Source organism: Heloderma suspectum, chromosome 3 (assembly GCF_057233095.1).
Source record: "Heloderma suspectum isolate Gila_16-S chromosome 3, 16-S_ref, whole genome shotgun sequence".
Classification (NCBI taxonomy): domain Eukaryota; kingdom Metazoa; phylum Chordata; class Lepidosauria; order Squamata; family Helodermatidae; genus Heloderma; species Heloderma suspectum.
The window spans coordinates 213,997,130-214,017,267 of NC_139460.1; the positions used below are offsets into that span (position 1 = coordinate 213,997,130).

General features: G+C 47.4%; 1 protein-coding gene across 1 annotated transcript in view; it reads right to left on the bottom strand.

The window, feature by feature from the left end:
* Positions 1–20,138, bottom strand: part of CDH23 (cadherin related 23) — a 512,093-nt gene that overhangs the window by 360,514 nt on the left and 131,441 nt on the right. Inside the window, exon 4 of the mRNA XM_084845647.1 lies at positions 11,441–11,583. Within this exon, the coding sequence (XP_084701773.1) occupies positions 11,441–11,583 (143 nt within the window). The remainder of the gene's footprint in view (positions 1–11,440; positions 11,584–20,138) is intronic.

Genomic DNA, 20,138 nt, shown 5'->3' on the forward strand with positions numbered 1-20,138 from the left:
ACGAGAGGAGACCAGGGCATGTACTACCAATGGGAGCAGATGGTCGGGAAGGAAGGGGCGCAGCTGCCGTATCAGATGGAGTTGATACAGCGCTGTCCGGCTCACAGCTGACACCTGAGCCTCCATGGACAGCTGGGAGTCCAAAATGACCCCCAGGCTGTGGACCTGGTCTTTCAAGGGTAGCCTTACCCCATTCAGCACCAGGTCAACATCCCCTAGCCTTCTCTTGTCTCCCACCAAAAGTACCTCGGTCTTGTCAGGGTTCAGCTTATTCCTCCCCATCCAGCCACTCACCGTCTCCAGACATTTGGACAGGGATTCTACGGCCAACCTTGGTGAAGATTTGAATGAGAGGTAGAGCTGCGTGTCATCCGCATATTGATGACACTGCACCCCAAACCTCCTGATGATAGCCCCCAGTGGCTTCACATAGATGTTAAATAGCATCGGGGAGAGGATGGAACCCTGTGGCACCCCACAAGTAAGTGGCCACGGGTCCGAAACCTCCTCTCCCAGTGCTACCCTCTTATATCTACCAGAGAGGAAGGACCGGAACCACCACAATACGGTGTCTCCAATGCCCAACCCCTCCAGGCGGTCCAGGAGGATACCGTGGTCAACGGTATCAAAAGCCGCTGAGAGGTCGAGGACGAGGAGAACAAGGAAGGAGCATTCACCCCTATCCAGAGCCCTCCTCATATCATCTACCAAGGCGACCAAGGCCGTTTCTGTCCCATGTCCAAGCCTGAAGCCCGACTGAAATGGGTCTAGATAATCAGTTTCTTCCAAGTGTGCCTTCAACTGCACCGCCACCACCCGCTCAATCACCTTGCCCAAAAATGGCAGATTTGAGACTGGGCGAAAGTTGTTCAGAACTTGAGGATCCAAGGAGGGCTTCTTCAAGAGCAGTCTTATCACTGCCTCCTTTAGGGCTGATGGCATCACTCCCTCCTCAAGGGAGGCGTTCACCACCGCCCTGATCTCCTCACCCAGTCTCTCTCTGCAGCCCATAATGAGCCAAGATGGGCAAGGATCAAGTAAGCAGGTGGTTGGTCTTACAGATGAAAGCACCTTGTCCACTTCATCAGGAGGAAGAAGCTTCATTGGTAGCACAACATTCTAAAGACAGGGTGAGAGACCTATGAAAACTAGAGAGTGTGTGGATAAGAGCTTTTCAGCTTCCTTAACTGGTACAGGCTCTTTCCAAGATCTTTCATTTGTGTGTATGCGTGTGTGTGTTTGCATTAAAAGCTGGGGGCGGGGGCAGGACCCAGAGGAGCACACATGTTGAGGACAGTTTGCGTGTGAAGAAGAGAAATCAACAGTTGTTGCCACAGGCTAACTACAGAACATAGTTTTCTTCCAGTGTTCCAACAGAGCATAATTCAGAATGCAACCAACATTATACAGAATATAACCAACATAAGAGGAAAAAATAACCCCCGAAGGGTATATAAATACATACATGTTAGCCAACTTTAGATTAAGGGCTTATATCTCAACAATACTTCAAATTACATAGTAATTTCTTGAACAATTGATGGGATGTAAAGCCCTCAAGAAGATGCCCATGGGTCAAGAACTCTCTGACATAGTGCAAAAAAGCTTGAAAATTAATGAAGGAAAATATATACAAATATCAAAGTGCCCCATTTACTCAATGTTCCATTGAAAAAATGATGTGGACCTGAAGGTTTACTGGCATTTCCTCAATTCCACCAATTTGGCCTAGTACACCTCAATTTATTCAATGGCTGAATTCATATGACGACAACCCATGATTTGTTGTTATGAGAACAGGCCATATGACCCTCAAGCTTGCATTCTCCCTCTTCCCGTTTCCCCCTCTATCGCGTGCAAAGGGAGGAAATTAGAAGCTTCTGCTTCGCATCAGTGTTGCCACATTCAGGCAAAACAGCAAACTATGATTTGATATGAATGAGAAACTGAAGCTTCTAATTTCCTACTTCTGCATGTGAATGAAGAGGAGAGGAAAGGAGGTTTGTGTACAAGCCCACAGCTTATTCTTTTAAGAACAAACCATGGTCTGGCTCAATTCAGATATAATGACAATGTCTCACGAAGTGTGGGACCATTCCAATAGCTCAAGTATAAGGAATGTACAGAATAGGAGTGTGGAATCACTGTACTTTCTGGTGAATTGCTAGATTTCTAAAAGGGGCAGGCTTTGTGTTGGTCAGGACTTGAGGCTTTACTCCTAGACCTGCAGTTTCCCCTCTCTTTTGCCATAACAACTGTTTATTCTGGAGGGGGGTCCCATGATAGTTTATAACATGTGTTTTCCTTCCATGAATGCTCAGCTAATGCAATCTGAGAAGGACCTGCACAGGATTTAGCTCCTGCCTCAGGGCAGTGCCTGCAGCCAGTCTGCCCAGGATAAAGGAGACATAATTCAGGAAGACACTCTGTCATTCCTTCCATTATCACCACCAGCCCCACCCCATGCATCCACTCTCCTTTATCCAGTGCAACAAGAGAAGGGGGAAAATGGTGAAAGATACCTAAAGGGACAATGTTCTGGGAACATGAAAATGACAGGCTAGGATACAGATTAGTCAGACAGACAAGGTAGACTCCAGACTCATATCTATGCTACAGCATATTCCATTCTTCAACCTTTCCTTTCTGCATTTCTTCTTTAATGCATTTAAAATGTATTATGCATCCCTTCAATTTGTCCAGTCTGTTATATCTCTCTCAAACTATCCAACTCCTTCTTCTCAGTATAATCCTTATGCATTTTATAAGTCCCTTTTCCTGCTTTCCTTCTCTTAGGTTGAGTCCTTACCTCCCTTTCCCCAGCTTTCAGTTCATCTTTAAGTGCACAAACCTATGCTTGTTTAGTCAGAAAAAAGTCCTATAATTCCCAGCATCCCTCCAGCCAGGTAGGACATTTTTCTGTCTAAACATGCATAAGACTGCACCCTTAGAGAGCAATCCTAAGAGCTCACCTGCTTGATCACCCCAGGCTACTGAATGTGATAACATGCAACTTAAGGCGTACTCCTATGCATATTTAGAAAGAAAAGTGTGGCGGGCTGGGGAATGCTGGGAGCTGTAGGACTTTTTCTGACTAAACATGCATAGGATTGCATCTTAATTTGTTCTTTTTATTCCTATGATGTATTCCCACTTTGTATTAATGCACTGTTAGATTCTATGTTACTTTGACCTCTGTCTTCTCTGTTTACATACTTTGATGTCCTAGTCATCAAAATAACACAGTTGCATCTTCCTTACCATTTCTTCTGTTTGTCTGTCTGATTTATAAATATAACCACTATAAAATTTATAAGCAAATGATTGTGAATTAAACAGACTCCTTCATGGCAGGTCTTATCAATTCTTTTCAATACTTGAAGGGTATTCACATTAATAAATAGTGGCCCAGTTTGGATGATCATTTGATCGTTGGGGCCAAGCACTCCTCTCACCATCCTTCATGCTTTGGCATGATGATCCTGGCTTGTATTAAGCCAGAGTTCCCCATTACATCCAAACTGGGGAACTCTGGCTTATTTTCCTACTTTCTTAACAGGCATTAAGCCAGAGTTCCTTAGACTGGGTGTAATGGGTAATGCCGGCTTAATACAAGCCAGGATCTTCATGCTTATTCAACGGCTTCTTAAAACCATGGCCTCAAATAATCATCCAAACCAGGCCAATATCTCTAGCACCTCAAGATATGTTAATCGTCATATCCTAAAGTATCAAGTTGACTGTCAGCTCCCAATCACTGTCCACCCAACCCACTTAAAGACTTAAAGCATACCTGTTCAATACCTTTGCTGACGAGATCAAGGCAATAACAGAGGTAGGATATATTGGTTAGAATCTATCCAGACCAGAATACTTTAGCCAAAGAAAATTATTTATTTATCGGAACACACACAACAGAAGTTTTGGGCTACAACTCCTATCAACCCCAGCCAGTATGGCCAATGGTCAGGGATTATCGGAGCTGTAGTCCAAAACATCTGGAGGGCACCAGATTGCCTACCTCCAACATAGAATGCAACTTTACAGTCCAAATAGGTACAATGAATTTTTGTGAACATGAGTAATCACAGAAACTCCAAGCTACTAATTTGTTTCATACTGTGAAACTGCCTCAGAATCTCCTGTCTCATCAGGTCTTTTTGCCTCAATTCCCTGCTTCCCACTCTGCCTTTAGTTTCTTCTTTCCCAGTTCCACTGCGCACTCTGTGCCCTTCCAGATCTACATCCAGAGCTGGCATCAAAGGCAGGCATCGCTGGGCACCTGCCAAGGGCCTACCCCCCAGCAGGGTCCCACTGACAAGAGCCCCCTGGAATCACTCTCCTCACCATTGCAACCTGCTTGTTCACCTGCGTCTTATTCTGGCCCAGACAATGGTGTGCAGACAATGGTGTGGGGTAGAATGAGGAGCACTAGATGCCACTGCTTGCTTGTTCACTAGCTGTCTGCCTGTCAAGCAAGCAATGGTGAGAAAGAGAAACAGCAGCTAGTATCAATGGCTGGGGGAAGGTAGACTAACTGATGAAGGGGCCTATTTAGGGTGTCTTGCCCAAGGGCCATCAAAAGCCTGGAGCTGGTATTGTCTACATCCCAAAGCCTCTACAAAGTCCTCAGTAATCCCTTGCACAATGTTTCAGTATCAGCCAAATGGATGATTTCCCTTTCCCTCACAAAAGCTGTTCTGCAGACTTTGTTGCCCTGAACAACAAAACATTTGAAGTTATCCCAACAATCAGTGTCAGAGACTTCACCTCCCGTGAACACAATACAATATAGACAAAAGGAGGCAAGTGGGTTGACAAAAGCAACTCTTTGAGCTAAATGAAGTCATTGTCAGGGTTGTATCTGAGCCCATAGAGTCCCAAGGCAGCTCTGATTCTGAGAAGCTACCATTCGTGGAAGAAGAACTCTCTCAGACTTCAGAGGTGTAGCTGGAGGGGGAGTCCCCCCCCCACTCACATCCCTGAGAGCGACAGTGACTCAGGCATGGAAAGGGAGGGACAACTTGAGCTGTTAGACGTGAGGCGCAGGCACAAGCAAGAGATTGCAGGAGCCGAGCTTCGGTGCTCAGCCTGATTGGCTCGACGTCAACAGCTGCGCCCCAAGGCCCCACGGGAGAGGGGAAGATCTTCCCCTCCCACCACTTAAGTTCAGAGAGTTGCCGCGTTTTTCCCAAACGGAGATCAACTAATGTCCTAATCCTTAGAAACCTCTAGATGGCTGTTCCTTTGTAGTTCCTCTCAGACTCAGGCAATTAGCATCTGTATGCTTCATCAGGTTGAATGGAATTAAAGCCTTGGAAAGCAGCCCTTTTCTCTGAGTGTTGATTCTGGCTATTGGAGGATTCAGTAGGCAACAGTAGGGATGTCAGAGAATTCCGCCAGGGATTCCAGTGATTCCCCTGGAATCCATGGCGGAACAGCCTCCCGCCCCCTGCCACCCCACAGAATCCCCTGGGACGGAACTTACCTGGGACAGATGCGGCGGCTCTGGCGGCAGCGGCAGCAGCTGGTCTCCTGGCTGGCCATGGCCGGGCTGCTCCGGCCACCATTTGCAGCCTTGCAGCTATGATAGGCTATGTAAGTATTTACGTAGCCTATCATGGCAAAGAGCAGGGATGCAAATGGCAGCCGCTATGCCATTTGTGCCCCTGCTCTTTGCCGTGATAGGCTGCGTAAGTATTTACGTAGCCTATCACGGTAAAGGCAGCCACGCAAATGGTGTAGTGGCCGCCATTTGCGTGGCTGCCTTTACCGTGATAGGCTACATAAATACTTACGTAGCTTATCACAGCAAACAGCAGGGGCGCAAATGGCGTAGCGGCCGCCATTTGCGTCCCTGCTCTTTGCTGTGATAGGCTACGTAAATACTTACGTAGCCTATCACAGCTGCTTGCAAGGACGCAAATGGTGGCTGCTATGACGGCCGCCATTTGCAGCCTCAGCAGCCTGGCCATGGCCAGAACTCCAGCTACGGCCGGCCCCGGCTGGTGGCTCCGTGGAGTCGCCGCGGGGCGGAGCCGGCCAAGGAGGATCCCAGGGGAAGGGACAGAGCGCCTCCCCCCCATTGTGGATGCCCCTGTGCGGAGCCAGGTAAGGGATTTGTACATCCCTAGGCAACAGGGGCATCCTGACAGCTTGATCTCCGTCCTTTTCTTTTCTCCCACTGCCTCTGGGACAGCGCCATGGAGCAGGTTTTGAACACTTTGACGCAGGAGAACCAGGCTCTTCATGATCAGGTCAACCAATTGATGACTGCTGTACAAGCCTTGCAAGCTGCCGCTCAACCCCCTCTGCCCCCCATCCCCCCCTGGTGAAAGTGCCCAGTGGCATTGCTGCAGAGGTTTGTGGGTGAGAAGGGACTTTTTTGAATTTTCCACGCCCAATCAGAGCTATATATGCGCCTCCAGCCAGAGGATTTCCAGACAGATCAGGTTCATGTGGGGTTTATCATTAACCTGCTTTCAGGCATGGCGGCTAAATGGGCTGCGGTGCTTCTCCTCACTAATGACCCCCTGATGGGGTACTATCAAGGTTTCATGATGGCAATGGCGGGATTTTTTGGTGCCCCCCTTTGCACGGAGACAGCGACTCGGGATATTCGCTGCCTCAAGCAGGGCAAGGACTCAGTTTCCAGCTATGCGACTGCTTTTCGCTTGCTGATGCAGGATTTACAATGGAATGATGCCACTCCGGTGGCCCAATTTTTAGATGTTTTGAATGACGAGATCTTGGATGAGCTGGCGTGCGCCCCGCCTGCCAACAATGGAGCAGCTCATCCAGTCCTGTCTGCAGATCGACAGTCGGCTGGAGGGGCACCGGCAAACCAGGTGGAGCGCCAGTGGCTGGGATTTCCCTCTTCCCATTCCCCCGTGGCTGCTGCCCCCTCCCCCCCACCCCTGCGGTGGGGGCAGAGGAGACCCCGATGCAGCTGGGAGCTAACCGAGCTACACTATTGCTGGAAGAACTGGAACGGCGGCATGCAGAGTGTTGGTGCTTTAGGTATGGAAAGCAGGGGCACTTTGCCAGATCCTGTCATTCCCGACCGATGGCCCCACCCCCTCCTCCACCTCCTGGCCCCCAAGCCTGACTAGGCCACCCCCCAAGCCTGTTGGGGTTTTCCAGTGCGGGGGCCCACTCCTTCCTCTGGCTCCCCCCCACCCTCCCATCTGCTGCTTCCTGTGCACCTCCAGTCTTCCCAGTGGGGTGAGGAAGAGGTTCTAGCGCTGGTGGACTCTGGGGCTACTACCAGTTTCATGGATAAAGCGTTTGCTCGGCAACACAGCATTCCTGCTTTGTTCCTTCCTACCCTTTGAAAGTGGAGACTATCGACGGATGTCCTGTCCTCTCTCTTTGGGAGCAGTTACTTGGATTACGACTCCAGTCACTCTGCACTCCCAGGGCCATGTCGAGCAGATTCAATTTCACCTGCCCCAATACCCAATTGTGCTGGGCGTATCCTGGCTCTCTAAGCACAATCCTCAGATTTCTTGGGCACTTCATCAAGTGACATTCTCATCTCCCTACTGCCTACAGCATTGCTTCCCAAACGTAGGGTTGGTCCCAGTCCAGGCCTTAACCCTTTCCACCCCCTCCTCATCTTCCCCAAGAAGTCTTTCTGCTCCCGTGATCCTCCCAGAGAAGTATGCAGTTTTCCGGAATGTCTTCGACAAGAAGGAGGCCGACCAGCTCCCCCCGCACCATCCCTTTGATTGCGCCATTAACCTGATCCCGGGAGCTACCATCCCGGCAGGCCAGCTGTATTCGATGTCAGAGCCAGAACTTCGAGCTCTGCAGGAGTTTTTGGACACAAACTTCTGGTGCGGTTTCATTCATCCCTCCACCTCCCCTGCCTGTGCTCCTACAATGTTTGTTTAAAAAAAAGATGGGGGAACTCCGTCCAGTGTATGACTATAGAAACCTCAACGCCATTACTATCTCTGACAAATACCCCCTCCCCCGATCCATGAGATGCTTGAGCATCTGGGGCAAGCCAAAATTTTCACCAAATTGGACCTGCATGGCACCTACAATCTGATTTGCATCTGGGAGGGGGATGAGTGGAAGACCTGTTTTGGAACCCGGTATGGAGCGTATAAATACTTAGTTATGCCTTTGGGGCTCGCGTGCCCCCCCCCCCATGTTTTCGCATTTTATAAATGCCATCTTCTGGGACTACTTGGACACTTTTCTCATTGTTTATCTCGATGATTTGCTTATATTCTCTTCTGATGCCTACGCCCACTGACTTCATGTCACGGCCGTCTTACAGCGCCTCCGAGAACACCGTCTTTTGTCAAGCTGGAGAAATGTGCATTTGACTTGACATCCCTGGACTATCTCGGTTACATTATTTCAGCAGATGGCGTCAAGATGGATCCTGCAAAGGTCCAAGCCATCCTTTCGTGGCAGGCTCCATCCACAAAGAAGGACTTACAATGTTTCCTGGGCTTTGCCAATTTCTACAGAAAATTCCTGCCCGGCTATGCAAGACCGACATCTCCTCTCACAGATCTCCTTAAGGGCAGAAAATCCCCTTTTAATTGGACTGCCTCTGCCCAACAGTCTTTCTAAGATTTTAAAAGGCTTTTTAGTTCTGAGCCAATCCTTTTACATCCCGACCCAAGGAGGCCTTTTGTAGTGCAAACAGACACCTCTGACTACGCGGTGGGGGCTGTACTCTTCCATCCAAGTCAGGCAGGTGGAGAGTTGCAACCCTGAGCCTATCACTCCAAGAAATTACACATGTCCGAGCGGAATTATACCATCTGGGAGAAGGAACTGTTAGCTATTAAGTCCAGCTTAGAGATGTGATGTCATCTTCTGGAGGGGGCGCAACACCCCATTGAAGTCAGAACTGACCATCGCAACCTGGAACATGTCCAAACAGCCCACGCCTTAAATCAGCGGCAGATTAGGTGGTCTTTGTTTTTTTCCTGATTTAACCTGAAAATCCACCACGTGAGAGCTGCTGACAATCAACAGGCGGACGCTCTCTCTCATAAGCTGGACCTCCAGCCAGGGGGTGAGGAAAGCCCCTCCCCCGCTCTGATTCTTCCCCCCGAAAGTCTGGCGGCTGCAGTGGTACTTTGCTCTTGGGAGGAGCTCCTTCACACTGAACAAGCTTGGGATTCTCTTGTCCACGAGAAGGTGGAGGAATTGGGGCTAGCCTCTGGCGCCCCCAAGTCTACCCCCTTCTTCCTGCAAGGTGGGCTGCTTTACCATTCAGGCTGGGTGTATGTGCCTTCTAGACCCCTCCACGAAAAAGTCCTCCATCGGTGCCACGATTCCCCCACTGCTAGGCATTTTGGCTTTGCCAAGACCCTACACAGAGTTACGCGGGATTTTTGGTGGCCCCTGTGTGTTGGAACGTCAAGACCTATGCCGCCTCCTGCATGACCTGTCAGCAGGCGAAAGGCCCCTTGGGCAAACCCGCAGGCTTACTTCACCCCCTGCCTACACCCTCAGGCCCTTGGAAGCTGCTCTCCCTCGACTTCATCACCAACTTACCTCGCTCACAAGGTAAGACTACCATTCTGGTGGTAGTGGATTTATTTTCTAAGATGGCCCACTTCATCCCATGCTCTGGGCTGCCCACGGCCAGGGAGATGGCAGAGCTCTTTTTTGTCACATGTTTTCCGGCTCCATGACTGGCCGGAGGGACTTATTTCAGACCAATTCATAGCTCATTTCTGGCAGGAGTTACTTGGGCTACTCAATGTGATGCTAAGGCTTTCCTCTGCTCACCACCCCCAGACGGATGGTCAGACCAAATGCACCAATGCAACCCTAGAACAATACTTATGCTGTTATGTAAACTACCAACAAGATGACTGGTTTTCCTTGCTGCCTCTGGCAGAATTTGCTTATAACAATGCATGTCATGCCTCAACCCACCAAACTTTCTTCTTTGACAATTTTGGGTACCATCCCAAGGCTTTCCCCACCTCGCTTGGTCTGGCCTCAGTACCCGCAGCCCATGAGTTTTTAGAGGAATTGTGTTCAGTGCACCACCTTTTACGGGACTCTATCAAACAAGCGAAAGCCGCATACAAAGAAACTGCGGACCGGCGTCACCAGCCCGGCCCACCCTTGCAGCTGGGGGACTGGGTTTTGTTGTCCACCTGATACCTCCCCTCTCGCTCTCCTGCAAAGAAGCTCGCAGCCTGTCAGATGGGTCCTTTCCAGATTACGGCCCAGATTAACCCTGTCACTTTTCACCTGGCTCTTCCGCCCTCCATGAAGGTGCATCCTGTTTTTCATCACTCCTTGCTTTCCCCACTGATCTCTGGCGATCCCCATCACTCAGTGTGCTCCCTGACACCTCCGGTGCTGGTGCGGGGGGAGGAGGAGTTTGAAGTCGCTGACATCCTGGACTTATGCCTTTCCCGCGGGTGCCTACAATACTTGGTGCACTGGAAGGGGTATGGCCCAGACGAATGCTCCTGGGAACTCACTGAACATGTGCATGCCCCTTTGCTGCTGAGACACTTCCACCAACAATACCCCAACAAGCCCAGGGCCCCAGGGGGGGAGCAAGGGAGGGCCTCATGGGAGCGGGGATGATGTCAGGGTTGTATCTGAGCCCACAGAGTCCCAAGGCAGCTCTGATTCTGAGGAGAAGCTACCATTCGTGGAAGAACTCTCTCAGACTTCAGAGGCGCAGCTGGAGGGGGAGGCCCCCCCCCCCCCGCTCACATCCCTGAGAGCGACAGTGACCCAGGCATGGAAAGGGAGGGACAACTTGAGCTGTTAGACGTGAGGCGCAGGCACAAGCGAGAGATTTCAGGAGCCAAGCTTCGGCGCTCAGCCCAATTGGCTCGATGTCAACAGCTGCGCCCCGAGGCCCCACAGGAGAGGGGGAGATCTTCCCCTCCCACCCCTTAAGTTCAGAGAGTTGCCATGTTTTTCCCAAATGGAGATCAACTGACATCCTAATCCTTAGAAACCTCTAGATGGCTGTTCCTTTGTAGTTCCTCTGAGTCTCAGGCAATTAGCATCTGTATGCTTCATTAGGCTGAATGGAATTAAAGCCTTGGAAAGCAGCCCTTTGAGTGTTGATTCTGGCTATTGGAGGATTCAGTAGGCAACAGGGGCATCCTGACAGCCATGCTGTCAGGTTCAGCAAAGATAGTCAGCAAGAACCAATCTCCCAGATGCTCAAATTAGCAAGTTTCATTATCAATATTAGTAAACAAGGATCAGGGAGTATCACCTGACCTGTGCTAGCTTATTATTATTATAAGGAAGCTTCCTCGGTAGCTGTGAGTAGTCTCCTTGCCATTTCTTTCTTCGGCCAGAGATGGGTGTTGGTGTTGGGCTGAATCCCCATGTAAGATTTACTTGGGTCATCAAATACAGACTTGCTGCAGGCTTAAGACTTGGCACAGATTGATATTCAGTACTAAGCAGCGCTCTTTACCTCTCTGTCCAATGGTTGCCTGAGCCACACAACTCCAGTCATGCTTTCCACTGCAAAGAATCGGCTAGCTTCCTCCCCAACAACTCCAAATACAAGAGGGTCATTGTCTAAGTCACGGGCAAGCAACTGGGTCACTGATGAACCTGCAAGGATACAAGAGAAAGAAAAACCCATGAGAAAGTTAGTGGTATGATGAAAGAGTTGTAGTCATAGCAGCAGCAGCCATCTCCTCAGCCTTGATAACAACTAGAGAAAGAGTCCCAAGGACATTAAGGTCTAGAAATGCATTGTGACTAACTTTCGTGAAGTAGACAGTGAAGATCTCAGAAATGTGGCTGAATCATATGGTCTTTGCTTTTAGAATGCAGTAATCTGAGAGCTGTGATGCAGTTATGTGGGCAGCTGACCTCACAGAGATAGAAAAGTTAGATTCACACACACTGCCCAGCTTCCACATAGACTTGGAATTTTCATTTTAAACTTTGTGGAGGGTGAAGTGTTTACATACAAGTCAATGGAGCCCAAGGCACCTGCATGCAATTGAGTACTGGCTACGGACTGGGGTGCATGGACTTAAGAGGCAAGCAATCTAACTAGACTAACGTTTGAAGGAACCTGGAGGTAAGTTCTGTGTGAAGTATTTTTTTGCTGGAATCCAAAGCAGACATTGACCGAAAGTGTCTGGGAGAAAGGGATAACTTCCACTGTGACATTTTAAATACCATTTAACCAACCCAACGGTGCAACTACACATGATGCCCAGATATCTGTGACTGATCTCCTGGTATTATTTTGTTTTGTTTTAAGGGAAATGCAGGAGGGAGGGAGGGAGGGAGGGCATAAATATTGATCACAGAAGTGGCGCTGGAAGAGGGGTAATTAATTTACTGGGATGCATAAATGGCTTTCTTAAGAGTGCTGCTGATAGGGGGTATCACACCCTGTGAGGGAGACCCTTGGGGTATAAGGGTCCCCTGCAATGGGTGAGCTTTTGCACACACACTCCAGCAGCGGTTTTCCTAGGAACAGCCTTTCAACTCACCCCCTATGAAAACCAGTCAAGAAGGCGCTTTAAACAATTTGAATAGGGGATGATTTGAAGGTCTGCTCCAGGGAAAAAATACTGCTGGGATGGGGGGAAAGCCCACCCTCTGCAGGGGACCTTGGGGCATCAGGGTCACCTGCAGGTAGGCTTTCTGCTCCAAATAGTAATCCGTCAATTGGAGGAGGGATGGAAACAAATGTGTTTTTGCGGTGAACATTAAGTGCTCACAAAAGCACTCCAGCTTTTGCAAGTACCTGAAGGGAATGCTTGGTTTTTCACTTTTGTTTTTAAATTGAGCCAAAACCCCATGTTTGGCTCAATTTAAAAAAACCTAAACCAAAAAGTTTTCACTGTTTTTATAGTGTTGTCTTCTGTTCTGTTTGAATGTTTAGCTCCTGAAGAATGGAGTTTTTACTCCAAAATGCGTAGAGCTACATTAAAGGTTTCTACTATCACTCAGCACTGGAATATTCTCTTCCTTTCTGGTTTGCCTATTTGAGGTGCTCTTCCCCCCCCCCTTTTCATCCCACATTGAGTTACAAACTGTGGTGTAGTGAAGCCAGGGCTTGTAGGGACACAGCACTGGTACTCTTTTTTTTTTAATTAGCAGGGATGCTGATATCATCTGCCACCCACCTCAGAACTCCCTATTCCTTCTAAGCTTAGCTGCAATCCTCACAGTAGCTGGCAGGGTGGGGGGAGATGAATTTTCCCAGCAACAATACATTATTTCCTGTTGTAATGCACAGTATTTGGGGATAGCTTGGTCTGGAATGGGCAGTTAAGTCCCATTTGCTTTACAAAAGGCCTGTTCCTAGTGGAGATGAACACTGCTAGAACTGGTTTGTTGATACAGATCAACACAGCAGCCTGAACGTTTGGACTCTCCTTGGGGGCATGGCTATGGATTTCAACATTTACCACTGCACCACTGGTTACAAAGAACACAAACTTCTCCTGCTTCTACCTTTTGTTTGTGGTGGAGGAAGAATGCATGCTGCCACCCAATTACAGCCATGATAAAGTCCTTGATTTCTTCATTGTTTCTTATAAGCAACTACCACATCTGTCCCAGGATATATGAGGAAAAATGGAATCATATGTAACCAGAAAGCCCCATATCCATACAAAGGAATAGTTAGTCTAGTAAAGCCTTCCCCCACCTGGTGTCCTCCAGATGTGCTGGACTACAATTCCCATCAACCTCAGCCAGCATGGCCATATTGGGGGAGGCTTGTCGAGTATTTTTCCTGTAGCATCAGCTGACTTAGCAGCTGGTTAGTTAACTCACAGGAGTCTCACAATACATCATGTTCCTGGGTCTGGAGGATCAGTGTCACCCAAAATTTATTTACTTATTTATTTAAAATATTTCTTAGCTGAAAGAATGCTTAGCTGAATAATATACTGGTCATCCCAGTCCAGGGAAGCCATGACATATGCCTGGACCCAAAGACTCAGCCATCCCATCAACCTCAGCATCCAAGAATGGCTCTCCCAAAGCTGCTCACGTCCCTCAGCTGCATAGGGGCTTAAAGGCTGCAGAAATGAGCACCAACATTTTAATGTTGAATTCAGTACCCAGTAGAAGGTGGAGCTTCTGGGGGACCTGAGCTGACCAGCCTGCTTCAGCCCTCAGCTGCTGCTAGTGCCTTGCTGGAAAAACAACTCCTTCCATGAGGAACTACCCCAGCCTAGCAGTGCCTGCAGAGGGCTGTCCAAGGTGCTATCAGTCTCTGCCTTGCTCTGCTCTGCTCCTGTTTGTGTGGCAGGTGGGGGCACAGGTTTGTTTTAAAAAAGATCTGAGTAAGGCATTAAAAGAGTAAGATAAACACCTGACTACATTAACAAAGTTTCTTTGGATTTCAAATAAGTAACAATAAATAATAATACATTTCCCTTCCCTCCCTCACTTTACAATGGAATCACCCCTTTGTCTTTTCTTGCTGTTCCTCAGGTCCTATTGCTGTGTGCACACACAGGGTCTTTCTACTCCAACTGTTTGCTTCCCAGATATAGCAGGCCTGTCCCCCACAGTTGTTCTGTCCCCTCATGATCAGGTCGGCTCCTCATCTTGTCTTCCTGCACAGATTTTTGTTAAAAACCTCCTCTTCCCAAAACCATCTTCTTCCTTCCCTTCCTCTTCTCTCTCTTTCCAACCACCTTTTCACTGTTCTCCTCCCCACCTTCCATTTCTTCCAGCAACTGTTGCCCTTGTCAACATTCCACTTGCCTGGCTTATTTATCCCATGTAGGGATGTCAGAGGATTCCACCACGGATCTCAGTGAGGCCGAATGCCAGTGCATTCGGCCCCCCGAAATCCGTGGCAGAACGAAGCCCCCCGCTGCCCCGCAAAAAGTGCACAAAATGGAGCACTTACCTGGTGCTATTTGCACTGCTTTGCGAATGGCGGCCGCATCTGAGGCCGCCATTCGCTTCCCCATTTTTGCCGTGATAGGCTATGTAAATACTTACATAAATACTAACGGAGGGACGCCATTTGTGTCCTTGCGGAGGTCGTGATAGGCTACATAAATATTTACGTAGCCTATCATGGCAAAAAAAAGGGAAAGCAAATGGCGGTGGCCGTAGCTGCCGCCATTTGTGTCCACAGGCTCTGCACGCCTGTGAATGCACCCGGCTGGCCGGGTTAGGATTTTGGGGTGATGTGCGGAGTGCCTCCCCCCCACCGCAAATCACCCCTTCGAAAAGGTAAGTGACTTTTGCACATCCCTAATCCCATGCCACATTTACCTAGCATAACTGCTGACTGAACATGACCCTTGCCCTGCCAATCATAGCTTCCTTCTACCAGAGTCTACCAAGCACCCTGTGACAAATATTTGCCCCAGAAGCCTTTGCATCTTGCAAAACTCCTGCACCAACCTGCATAATAGACTACCTTGCAAATATTTATTCAAAATAAACAGTTAGTAGTCTTCTACATTTCTCCCATAAATTGCTAAACTCTCCTAAACTACAACTTTCGTAGAGAAACAAATGATATATTAAAATGTATTATCATATAAAGGTTGAATGAGCTTGAGTCTAACAAAGACATAAGGCTTATTCCAACATAAGCATTTGTGCTGACATGCTATAATGTTTCACTGACCTAGGAGCCTACTATGGGAAAGATTACATTTTCCAAGCTGAACTCAGAAAAAGAGTAACAGGTGCATCATATAAGAAAACTGGGAAAAGGAAGAATAACTGTTTACTGGACTATTGTCCACATATATGCTTATGTGTAGTTATGACGCAAATAAGTAAACATAAAATATTGTGGGAAGTAAACAGAACTAAGAAACACTTAAGATTTGAAATAGTAAAACAATAAAACCTATGAAAGAGAACCACGTGGTATCTTGTTTGAGAGACTTACAGAAATGTGTAGCTCAGCAAAGCTGACAAGTAATTAAGTAAATATATTATGTCCCAAAATCATAGGTACGCACATTGGGAAAATAATAACTAATTGTTAGAAAAATTCCTGCTTCACGGGAAACATGTCAGCAGTTCAAAAGAAATCATTTAAATATGAGAAGCAAAATAGAGAGAGTTCAGAACCAAATGTCAGCTCTCACTGGGGCATTCCACCTGTCCTCACAGGATGCAACATTGGTCCTCATTGACATCTGTGCTCCGTTTTGCTCCCAACTCAGAAATGTCATTGGGTAAGATGCTTTAATCATTTAAAAGGCAATGCTCTTAGATTTATTTATTTATTTATATTTATTAATCGCCCATCTGGCCAGTCACCCAGCCACTCTGGGTGATGTACAACAATAAAAACAGTTTATGCAATAAAATTCAACATTAAAAACATCACATTTCTAAAATTACCCTAGCCCATCCCAAATGCCTGCCTGAACAACCATGTTTTTAATGCATGGCGGAAGCTCATTAAAGAAGGGGCATGGCAGAGTTCCCTAGGGAGGGAGTTCCACAGAGTGGGGGCCACCACAGAGAAGGCCCTCTCCTTTGTCCTCACCAGCCTAGCTGTCCTGGCTGATGGGACAGAGAGAAGGCCATCCAAGGCTGATCTTGTTGAGTGGCCTGTCTGGTGTTGCTGGAGGCGCTCCTTGACATAGGCTGGGCCGGAATCATATGGGGTTTTAAAGGTCAAAACCAACAACTTGAATTTGGCCTGGAAAACAACTGGTAGCTAATGCAGCTCCTTTAGCACTGGAGTGATGTGATCTCGCCAGCGGCTGCCTTTAATCAGGCGAGCCGCCGTGTTCTGTAGCAGCTGCAGCTTCCGAGCCACCTTCAAGGGTAACCCCACGTAGAGCGCATTACAGTAGTCTAAACGAGAGGAGACCAGGGCATGTACTACCAATGGGAGCAGATGGTCGGGAAGGAAGGGGCGCAGCTGCCGTATCAGATGGAGTTGGTACAGCGCTGTCCGGCTCACAGCTGACACCTGAGCCTTCATGGACAGCTGGGAGTCTAAGATGACCCCCAAGCTGCGGACCTGGTCTTTCAAGGGTAGCCGTACCCCATTCAACACCAGGTCAACATCCCCCAACCTCCTCTTATCTCCCACCAAAAGTACCTCAGTCTTGTCAGGGTTCGGCTTCAGCTTGTTCCTCCTCATCCAGCCATTCACCGTCTCCAGACATTTGGACAGGGATTCTACAGCCAACCTTGGTGAAGATTTGAATGAGAGGTAGAGCTACGTGTCATCCACATATTGATGGCACCGCACCCAAACTTCCTGATGATAGCCCCCAGTGGCTTTACATAGATGTTAAATAGCATCGGGGAGAGGATGGAACCCTGTGGCACCCCACAAGTGAGCAGCCACGGGTCCAAAACCTCCTCTCCCAGTGCTACCCTCTGGTACCTGCTGGAGAGGAAGGATCGGAACCACCGTAATACGGTGTCTCCAATGCCCAACCCCTCCAGGCGGTCCAGGAGGATACCGTGGTCAACGATATCAAAAGCTGCTGAGAGGTCGAGGAGAACAAGGAAGGAGCATTCACCCCTATCCAGAGCCCTCCTCTTATCATCCACCAAGACGACCAACGCCGTTTCTATCCCATGCGCAGGCCTGAAGCCCGACTGAAATGGATCTAGATAATCAGCTTCTTCGAAGTGTGCCCTCAACTGCCTCGCCACCACCCACTCAATCACAATGCCCAAAAAAGGCAGATGCAACTCTGGGCGAAAGTTGTTCAGAACTTGGGGATCCAAGGAGGGCTTTTTTAAAAGCGGTCTTATCACTGCCTCCTTGAGGGCTGATGGCATCACTCCCTCCTCAAGGGAGGTGTTCACCACCACCTTGATCCCCTCACCCAATTAAACTTAAAATGTTTTAAATTAAGTTTTCTTTGCAACTACTATGTATCTTTGTGTTTTAGTAGTCTTATATTAAACACGAACCATGTAGAAACTTCAGATTTTGAAGTAAAAGATAAAAACTTTAATAGAATATTTCATATAAAATTCAAAACAAAACATTGGTCCTATAGTTTAAATATATAGAACTGCTAATCTATTGTTTTCAATTTTGTATGAAATATTATATTAGTTATATATATGGAATATTTTTGTATACACAATTTTCTTAAACCCCTTTTGTTTTGTGGTTTATGAGTGGTATAGGACAGAACAATTCTGTTGGTGGTAGTAAAAGATAAAAGGACATGCCTGATCTCACAGTCTTTTATCTCAAAACTCTGTGTGTTAATAACAGGAATTTTGTAACCTTACAAATTCCATGGTGACACTTTCTCAATATATGGCATATGTTACTGCTGATCATTGATCAGCTAAATACAAAAATCTGGTATCATAATATCCCTAGACAAGGACAAATCTGTCACAACCCAATTGACAGGCCACTTTGCCCAGAGCCCAACCCTAACCAGGACAATCACGCAGTAAAGTGATCTACAAAGGCATCAAGTGGGCTAGCTTTGGGTGAGATGTGGGAGGCTGGGAATGGGGAATTGCTGTAGAAAAACTGTTAAGTGAGGGAGAAGTTCCAGTCCTGGTTGTTGCCCTTAAGCACCAGTCAGTGTAGGAGGGAGACTTCAGTACGGTAACTATGTTCCCATTCTGAAGCCCTTTGCTACAAAACTATCTGAGCAGGAGGTGAGGCTTGTAAGCAAGGCAATCATACAAGTGCCATTTCACACATTATGTTTTTAAGTATACATGACAATGCAATCAACATATGTATGTAAATGTGTATCATTCAGGCACTCGTTCAGGAGCTAGGTCTGGCTGCATATCCTTGTCAAATGGTCAAATCCAGGTTTACTGCCAATGTAATGTGTGAAACAGTCCTTCATCTTGTACTGCAAAACAGATTTCTCCCTCACTGTCCCCAGCTGTACATATAATTTCTTCATCATCACTATCCAACAACTCATGCATCTGCAAAAGTAGGCTCTTGTCACCAGACATTTGCTAGACTTCAAAAAGCCACAGGGGAAAAAAAATCTTGTTTTGCTTCAAACTAACATGGTTAATCATCTAGAAGGGGTTTTTTTGCTGATAAAGCAATTGTTCGATTTCAAAAAGTCATTGTTCAAGACTCTGTTACAACCTTATCTTTAAAAGACTTTCAAATAGCCCCGGTTTTCTCTGTAGCAAGCCCCTCAAATGTTAAAATTATTTTCTTTAGTGAAGTTAACCATGTCCTGCTGAGTCAGTACTTTGGGAAGAACCTGCACTATTTGACAGAAAGGAATTGCTGCTCACCAAATTAGCTCAGAAGTGTGGCAGTGCCCCCCCCCCCAGCTGAATCAATCTCAGGAAAGCTGAAAAGCACACATGTATCTTCTTGAGTAAAAATTTGACATGTAAGTCGCTTAGCAACAGAAGGTGAAGGTAACACCAGCCATGTTTGCCACAACAGACAAAGACACACACCCTCCTCCCCCAGTTCAGTAACACTTCCACAATCAAGTCACCAGTTGAAGTTGCTACAACACTATGCTTATGAAAGTCAGAGTAATAGCAAGAGTAACAGAATTGATATGGGGAATCCTCCCCCCCCCCTTGGGGCTGGACTGCAACTAAGAACACTTAGGCATTTACAATATATTCTCTCTCACATGTATACATGCAAGGGCACATGTCTCTCTCATGCACATATCTATGCACAAACCTCTCCAAGTGAAGCTGCGACCTGGAATCAAAAAAAGGAGATTGTTCCTTTGTTGTTGTTGCTGCTGCTGCTGCTGCTGCTGTCAAGGAACATATTTGAATTAGGTTTTGCTAATGCCCCCTTGAAACCTTACCACAGATTATATGGTCTCCAAAACAGAGTTAGGAAACTGAAAGGTGGGGCCAAAATATTGGGAAATAACATCAGGTTGCAAGAGGATGCCACAGAAATGGGGGAGGGGGAAGGTCTAAGACTCCACACCCTTGACGTAATAGCTACATTAGTACATAACACTGAAATCTATGGTTTAGTATCTATCATGAACATTTATTTAAAGCCTACACACGTTGGGTTTTTCACACTTGCGTACTATGAAAATGGGACATCCATGCATTGACATATGATGTCCCTGGAAGAGGAATAGGCACTCACTGCAGGGTGAAGGGCTGCAATCCCATTCTCTTCCCATGCATAGGACCAGACCACTGTTTTTAGAATTGTAATGTTAGACAGTACCAGGCTCACTGAT